At 50.3% G+C, this 8930-nt stretch overlaps 1 protein-coding gene across 1 annotated transcript; it reads left to right on the top strand.

Moving 5' to 3' along the window:
- Positions 1-4631: 4631 nt before the first annotated feature.
- On the top strand, positions 4632-7433 carry TMEM185B (transmembrane protein 185B). Its single transcript, XM_081261067.1, has one exon. The coding sequence runs from the start codon at positions 5097-5099 to the stop codon at positions 6147-6149; it is 1053 nt and encodes a 350-aa protein (XP_081117193.1). The 5' UTR covers positions 4632-5096; the 3' UTR covers positions 6150-7433.
- The last annotated feature ends 1497 nt before the right edge of the window (positions 7434-8930 follow it).

The following is an 8930-nucleotide window of genomic DNA, read 5'->3' as shown; positions in this document are numbered from 1 at the left end:
ATTACAAGCATGAGGAGTTGTGTGCTCTGGGAGTTCCTCCTGCAAGCCCCAAAACACTTCCCTGCAAGCCCCAGGCCTGTCAGCTTTAGATAGGAGGATGGCAAGTGCTCTGCTGCTCAACCCTGGGAAAAGAGCACATCAGTTCCAACCTTCCCACCCTCTGCTCTCTACCAGATACAGTACCACCTGCAGGCCTGTGCTGGCAACTGCTGATACAGATGAGAGACTTGTCTCTGTCTTTGAGAAAATCACAGGGGCCTGAGAGTCACCAGCAAACGGGATGACAATACCCTGTAGTGTGAACACTTTTGGATCACGGGTTCCCATTTTTCAGGAAGGGGGGCCCCAAAGAGATATTTAACAATAGTTACTACTGGGACAAGAAAATCAACATATTCTAGATTTTGATACATGGTTTCATTTTACCCTCACATTTATGGAACTTATCTCCATTTCACAGAGGAGGACCAGAGACTTAAGTTACTTGCCAAGGTCAGGGAGCAAGGTTCACAGGGCAGCCAGGGGCCTTCAGACTGCACGTGGGAGGGTGTGTTCCAGCCATGGGGAGAAAGACAGGGGGAGGTTATTGCAAAGAGAGGTTGGAGCATGTTTTATTTAGGGACCAGGGCCTGAGGGGCAATGGTGGGCACCCCGGCTGACAGAAAGGGTCCTATGGGCTGTGACTTCCTTGTGAAAAAGCTAATGAGAGCAAATCCACATACAGGTCTGAAAGGGAAACTTCCCTGGGCTTCCTATACTGGGCTACCCTTGGCTCCAAGCCAGTCCCTTGGAGCACATTCAGCAAGAGCATCCTGTGTCTTGAGACTGTAGGCCATGAAGGAATCTGACTGAAGCCCAGGGTCCAGGACCAAGAGCATGCTCAGTGGTCACCAAGAACAACCTGGGGAGGTAGAGGCACAAGGTCAGGGCCCCCTCTCCCTGAAGACTGGGGTTCTCCAAGACCAGTGGCACTCTGGAGTTAGGCCATCTCCTTGCTTAGAGCGGGAGGAGCCAAGGTACTGAGCAAAAGTCTAAGGATTTTGCAGAAGGAATAAAGGTTACCAACAGACTAACCTTAAAATAGAGATGACCCAGGAATATCGGGATGGGCCCAATAAATCCCATGAGCCCTTAAAAAGGGAAGAGAGGCGGAGTCCATAGAGTTCACACGTGAAGACTTGCCAAGCCAGGAAACAGAGGGCCTGAGAATGAACCCAGCCGACAGCCAACAAGGAAATAGCTTCAGTCCTACAACTCCATGGTACTGAATTCTGCCAACACACAACTCAGAACCAGAGTCATCACCAGGGTGCCAACACCTGTGTCTCAGCCTCCCGAGACTACTGCAGAGCACCAGCTGGAACCCAGACTTCTGACTCTCAGAGACTAGGAGAAAATCAACAGATGTTGCTTTAAACCACTAAGGGTGTGGCAATTTGTTTCAGCAGTAATAATAACTCATACATGAGCTACTACAGAAAGCTCTCCCTGGACAGGGAGGGAAGGGCACAGGGCCTGGCACATAGTAGTGAGAAGAAAGCCATGACAGGTTGAACTCACTCAACCAACATTTCTCAAACATCCATATGACATAAGTGCCAGCAGGGATCTAGAGTTCAAAGTTCATGGAGTCAATCAAACACAACCCCAGTGAAATGAGGCCTGTGACTGGACCTTATCTCCCAAGGCTCCACAGCCTCCTCTGCAGTGAGTGTGGGAGGGTGCATGCTGGTGGTGGGGAGGCAGGGAGACAGGAAGAGGCCACTGCAAGGAGAGGTGGGAGTGTGGGAGACCAGGGTCACTGGTCTGTCAGGGGTAGAGAAAGTTCCCAAGGGCTGGCAGGCCTGTCTTGGATCTTGGCAGTCCAGGAAGAAGGAGTAGCTACATGGGGTAGGCCCTTCCAGGGAGAACAATGGGGCCAATGGATGGGGAGATCACGCATGGATATTCAAGGGAATGACAGGTTGGCTTAGCTGATATGGACCATGAAAAGGGGCATTGATCAGCAGTGGACCTGGGTGAGATCAGGAGGACCTCAGAGGTCACAGGGCGGCTGGGACTGAGGATGCCAAGCAAGGGAGAGATGCTAGGGGAGGAGGAACATATCTCAGGACAGTGACCTTCACACCCTCTGCACTCCCTAACCACCATGTATCTCAACTCATGCAAGACAGGCCTGCAATGGTAACCTGAAGCATCACATCTAGAAACCCCTCTGGACAAACTTAGCTTTGGTGTGTGTGCCAGCCTTGAGGGTGGCTGTGCCACTGAGCTCCTGGCATATGGTAGATAATCCATATTAGCTTTAAAGATAAATAAAGACAAGGCAGGTCACTGAGAGACCAGCTATCTCAGGGAAAAAAAAAAAAAAAAAACAGCACAGGGGCAGGTCTGAGGTACAGAGCAGAGCCTGCAGGTCTGGAACACCAGCTACAGGATGACAACAGATAGTATCCCTTGTCACAAACCTGGAAGCCAGCTCTGACTTCCCTCAGGAGCTGGGCAGCAGGAGCACCCTGCACTATGACTGGACACCTCAACACTCCCATCTTGGAAGGAAGGGATCATGCACTTGTTCTAATGAAGAACATTAAAGATGGAGAAACGGGCTGGGGTTATGGCTCAGTGGTAGAGCGCTTGCCTCACATGTGCAAGGCCCTGGGTTCGATCCTCAGAACCACATAAGAATAAATAAATAATAAAGTTAAAAAGAAAAAAGATGGAGAAACAGACTCCAAACTCCTCTTTGTCATTAAGGCACAGAGGCCCTGAGGTCACCTGACTGTACAAACTGGGGAGGATTTCCAACTGTTCTCACAATCAGACCTGGACCTGGCTCAGCCATCACCTTCTGGGGGGGCGGGGGTGCTGCCAGCAGGTTCTTCCCCTCCACAGGCTCTATTTTCCTCCATGTGGTAATATTCATCACTCTCATTTCTCTAAATGCAAAATGCAAAGTTTCATGTGTGGGTTCATCTAATCCTCAAAACAACCCTACGAGCTTTAATTAGCCCATCTTACAGATGAAGAGGAAGTTGGGAGTGATGTCGGGGTTTCAATTTTTAGAAAATTTGTTTCAGCTGACAGATCTTTCTTGAAAGAGTACCAAAAAGCCACTATGCAAAATGATTATAGTGGCTCTGGCTCTGGTTAAGGAGAGGGCTCAGGGAGAAAGGCCAGGCTCAACTTAGCTGAATGTCCCCACAGTGACTCCCCAGAGGCTCTTTGGAAATCAGTGTTCAGAACTGATGCTCACTCAGCTAGGAGTTATTCCTTCAGGGCCACCTGACTGCCCCTGCTAGAGGTGGGAGCAGGTGAGTTGTGGGAGACCTTTGAGCACTTGGACTGGTCTTTCCACATGGTGCTTCATGTGCATTCTACAGGTGCCTGCCATGTCCAGAAAAAGCTATCTGCTGGGTCTGGATCTTGATTCCCACATCCCTGTGGATGAGCTGGAAGCTGGGGCTGTGAGGATGCAGGAAAGTATCCTGTTTCCCCCTGAAAGCTCTTCCTTGCTACTCTACAGAGACTCTGATGGCCCATGCATTCCTCTGATGACTTCCCCCACCTCAGAGAACCAGACCAGGTGAGACCAGTGGGGGCTGAAAGGCAGGAAGGACAACCAGGGTTCTGCTGAGCAGGGGGGCAAAGAGAAAAGGAGGTAGAAATCCTTGGGGGGCGGGGGAGGGGTATGCTGAGCCGTCAAGAGAGAAAGAGGTACTCCAAATCAAAGACCGATTGCAGCTTTGTAGCCCTTACTGATCAGTCCCCAACTTCACAGACAAGGAAACTTAAGCCCAGAAAAAGAGGGGTCAATCTGCATAGGTTTTACACCTGGTGAGTAGCTGGCCTGGACCAGAACCAAATTTCTTGACCTCTGGTTTGGTGCCCTTTCCCCAACACAATTCTTCAAGAATCATTCCCAGGCAGGAGTCAAAATGAGGTTTAGAGACTTGGAAGTTGGGAGCCTTGAATCTAAATTGCAACTTTGCTGCTAATCTGTTGCAGTGACTTAGAGCAAAAAGAATCCCTCTATTCAGGACCAGTTTCCTCACCTGCTCCCTCAGGACGTTGCTTTGGGTCCTGTAGAATCCTAGCACCCTCGCCTGCACCCGCTCTCCACTCCTGGGGTGAAAAGGACGGGTAAAAAGACACTCGGCACAGCCACTTCACATGGAGCTTGAGAATGTTTGTTGCCCAGTCAGGTGGAGCTTTACCCTGGGAGCCGCTTTACCCTGGGAGCCACCTTACCCCATGCACTGATTGCACACTTGGGCCTCCCTCCCGAGTCCTGGGTCAAATTCACTGTCTCGCGCTAAGGTCCCACAGTCCCGCGCTGGCCCACACTGTGTACATGCGTCCTCGGCAGTCATACGGTCACCGGCACCCACTCCCTTGCTCACACTCGCCGGCCCCCGCCTTTGCTGGTGTCCATGCGGTTCCCTACTCCGCGCACTGGCACGGGAGCCTTGCCGCGGGAAGCAGAGCCCCCAGATTTGTACCGGGAGAGAGGCAGCTAGCTTTAGGCGAGAGAGGAGCACGGAGACGACCGCGCCTCCAGGCCCCGCCCCTTCCCTCTCCGGGCTCCGCCCCCGCCCCGCCCCCGAGCCGGCTGGGAGGATGTGAGCTCAATCCCGCCTCCTCGTTCCGGCCGCCGCCAGGAAGCGTCCGCCTGAGGTCGTGGCCCGGTCGCTGCCTACGCGCCAGCTGAGGACTCGGTAGCGCTCCCCGCCCCTTCGGGCGCTGCACGCAGCAGGTGCCTCCCCTGATGGGTGCGGAATGAAAGCGAACAGACCGGGCCCCCACCCAGCTGGCGGCGGGGCCGAGGCAGCGCCCCCCTCGTAGACGCCGCGCAGTCCCGGGCCCGCGCACGCCGTGCCCCAGCGCGCTTCCGGCCAGGTCACGTGACCGCGTGCGCACGTGTTCCGGTCTCTCGGTGCCGCGGCTCAGAGCCTCCTCCTGGCTGGCCCCCGCCGATGTCCACCTAGAGCCCGGGCAGGCCAAGCCAAGGAGGCGGCGGGCCCTGGGAGCTGCAGGGACGCGGGCGCCGAGCCGCGTGAGCAGAAGGCTCGGGCAGGTGGACGGCGGCTTCCGCCATGAACCCCAGGGGCCTGTTCCAGGACTTCAACCCGAGTAAGTTCCTAATCTACGCCTGCCTGCTGCTCTTCTCCGTGCTGCTGCCCCTCCGTCTGGACGGCATCATCCAGTGGAGCTACTGGGCCGTCTTCGCCCCCATATGGCTGTGGAAGCTCCTGGTCATCGCGGGCGCCTCGGTGGGCGCTGGCGTTTGGGCCCGCAACCCTCGCTACCGCACCGAGGGGGAGGCCTGCGTAGAGTTCAAAGCCATGCTGATCGCCGTAGGCATCCACCTGCTGCTGCTCATGTTCGAAGTCCTAGTCTGTGACCGTGTGGAGAGAGGGACCCACTTCTGGCTGCTGGTCTTCATGCCACTCTTCTTCGTCTCCCCGGTGTCTGTGGCCGCCTGCGTCTGGGGCTTCCGACATGATAGGTCGCTGGAGCTGGAGATCTTGTGCTCAGTCAACATCCTGCAGTTCATCTTTATTGCCTTGAGGCTGGACAGGATTATCCACTGGCCGTGGCTGGTGGTGTTCGTCCCCCTGTGGATCCTCATGTCGTTTCTTTGCCTGGTCGTCCTGTATTACATCGTCTGGTCCCTTCTGTTCCTGCGATCCCTGGATGTGGTAGCCGAACAGCGAAGAACACATGTCACCATGGCCATCAGCTGGATAACGATTGTCGTGCCTCTGCTCACTTTTGAGGTCCTACTGGTTCACAGATTGGATGGGCACAACACATTCTCTTACATCTCCATCTTTGTCCCCCTTTGGCTCTCGTTAATAACTTTGATGGCTACAACGTTTAGGCGAAAAGGAGGCAATCATTGGTGGTTTGGTATTCGCAGAGATTTCTGTCAGTTTCTGCTTGAAATTTTCCCATTTTTAAGAGAATATGGGAACATTTCATATGATCTCCATCATGAAGATAGCGAAGATGCTGAGGAAACATCCGGTCCAGAAGCTCCAAAAATTGCTCCAATGTTTGGAAAGAAGGCCAGGGTGGTTATAACACAGAGCCCTGGAAAATATGTTCCTCCACCCCCCAAGTTAAATATTGATATGCCAGACTAAGCGCTTTTCCACCCAAGGCCCTTACATGAAATAGAAACCATATACACACACACACAAATTCCACCTTGCTTTTGCCTCTTTGTTCATCCATCCCAAACCTGGAACTGGAAACAGGCTCCAAACACATCAGCTCATGCCTTGTGAGATTGATGCAGATCAGTGACTCATCAGTATGCACCATAGATAGAGGAGATTGTTTTAATCTGTGGTTGTGTGTGTGTGTGGTGTGCACATGGGTGATAGAACTTGCTTTCCAGGTCAGTGTTTAAAAGCTAGCCAAGGGCAGTAAGTTGTTTTAGTAGGTCCTCAAAAGAAATAACTACTCAACTGTTTGATGGTGGTGGTTGTTTTTAAGTGCTAGTATACCTGTCAACAGTATTGTTTAAAAAGTATTTTTATACATTGCTAGTCTGTAAAATTGTATTTCAGATTATTGTGCCTGTTATGACAGAATAGCAAATATATAGAATTCTCTTTCCACCACTGGTTTATAAACCTCATAGTTGTTATTTCTAGTGTCCCCACTGTTAAGATAGTTTTTCTTTGGGCTTTGCTGATACTGGTCTTTAATATTGTAATAGACAAATTTTTCTAATGGAGTGAATCTGCATATATAGTATTTATATGAATATTTTAGCAGTGTAATATTATTCTAGTTATGCAGTACAGTGTATTATGTTAAAGTATTTTTTTAAGTTTCTATGTGAAGATAAATGTCTATTGCAGATGTACATAAAGACTGCATAAGATGTTCATATGTACCCTCTTGTGGGATCATATCGAAGTACTAGGTATAAATGTAGGAGTTGAAAATCCTGTGGACCTGAATATTCAATTTTAAGGTCTCTCTTAGTACCTGTTAGTAGAGGGAGGAGCCACCACCCTTTGGACACAGTGCGGTACCAGGCCATAAAGTGATACTGATGTTTACCACCTCGAATTTTTCCACAAGTAGTAACAACAATTGAGGAACAACCAAAGTCAGCAAGTGGTTGTCCATTTCTCAGGGTGTTAGAATTTTAGTTTGTCGTGATGTAAAGCATTACTTGTCATTGAAAAGCTGAAGATAGTAGCCTTAACCAAAAATGGTCAAAAGATGACTTTTATTTTAAGGTCCAGACTTTTTGGTCTGTCAGCCGTAGAGAAACAATAGTTCAGGTTTTATTTTTAGGAAAGTACAGTGTTTGTTCAGATACTGGTGGTACACCAGGGAATCAGAAGGGTAGAGCCAGACCCTTCAAAAGTGATATTCTGACTGAGAACAAATAAACACTTTGAAAATGAGTTTGCAATGAAAAGGAGTGCTCAAATTACTGGGAGAAAATGAGAGGGAACCCACTTTTATTAGCAACTTATTTAAAATTATCTAAACTATTCTCCATGTTGTGAGTACATAACTACACCCTTTGCCCTAGCCATGAGGCAGACCTGTTCCATTTCAAGAAAAAGATAAACCTAAATTCACCATTTTTGTCCCATGTTAAAGTAACATTCTAGGTCCACATGGCTAGTGACAGAGAAGCCAGTCCTAGAGAGTTGAGTGCCTGCTGGCCTGAGGACGCCACAGCTAGGATATGTTGGCTGCAACAGCGTTTCCCCTCCCCATAGCCCTCTCACGGTGGGTTTACACCTGCTAGCTGAATGTGGAAATGAGGACCTATACTGAGCCAGTCACTGTGCTGGGCAGTTGGGGATACGATGGAGAGCAGTGGGGATGTGGCTCCTGCCCACTGGGAGTGTATATGGAAAGTGCGAGCCTCGCCTCCCATGGCATTGAGTAGATGGTGCTCATCACTAGCCATGTGCCTTAGAGGGAAGAGCTGAGAGCAGCTGTGGAAAACCTGTGGGAAGGTGCTGCTAGCTTCACAGTGACCTTTACCTGGAACTTGAGGCCCATCTTTGTTTTTAGGAGCCAGGTGCTCCCCTCTCGGTTCCCCTTAGCCCTCCAAAGATAACTGAAAAGATCATTAAAATTGAGCAGTGAAGGAGCAGGTGTTGGAGGAATTAAGGGGCAGGTTTGGGGGCTACAGGGGGATCAGCAGCCCCTCCTGGCTACAGGTTCCGGGTAAGGGCTTGTTGGTAGCTGGTGTAGTCCCTTAACCCTGGTGGGTCCCTCTCCACACCCACCCAGCCATCATCATCTCCTCTCCCACAGTGTTTGGTGTGGACGAGCCAGTGCCTGAAGTGTGGTAACAGCTTCCCACCTTAAGCTGTCCCCTGCCAGGCCCTTGTCTTGCCTTCATACTTGGATAAAAACAGCCAAGTGACAGGTTGTGGAACTGTTGTTGATCTGAAGTCAGTGCAACCTCAGCTGTGCCTGAGGGTTTATGTGATCAGGGCACAGTGACTCCACGGAACTTAGCATGTCAATTCTGTAAGTCTAGTTTCTTCTGCAAAACAACTTTTACTGCTGAACAACCTCAGACCCTCAGTGGCCTGCAACCACACTCCAGGCAAGAGTCTGATCTGGGGCCTGGCTGAAGGTACAACATTCCCTGAGCTGTGTTCCTCTTTCTCATGGCAGAAAAACAAGGAGGCTAAGCTAAACCTTTCTTTTTTTTTTTTTTTTTTTGGTTGTTCACAACATTACAAAGCTCTTGACATATCATATTTCATACATTAGAATCAAGTGGGTTATGAACTCCCATTTTTACCCCAAATACAGATTGGCAGAATCACATCGGTTACACATCCACATTTTTACATAATGCCATATTAGTAACTGTTGTATTCTGCTACCTTTCCTATCCTCTACTATCCCCCCTCCCCTCCCCTCCCATC

Source organism: Spermophilus citellus, assembly GCF_964194105.1.
Source record: "Spermophilus citellus genome assembly, chromosome: 11".
Lineage (NCBI taxonomy): Eukaryota > Metazoa > Chordata > Mammalia > Rodentia > Sciuridae > Spermophilus > Spermophilus citellus.
Note: the sequence above shows the minus strand (reverse complement) of the source record. Positions and strands in the feature narration are given on the sequence as shown.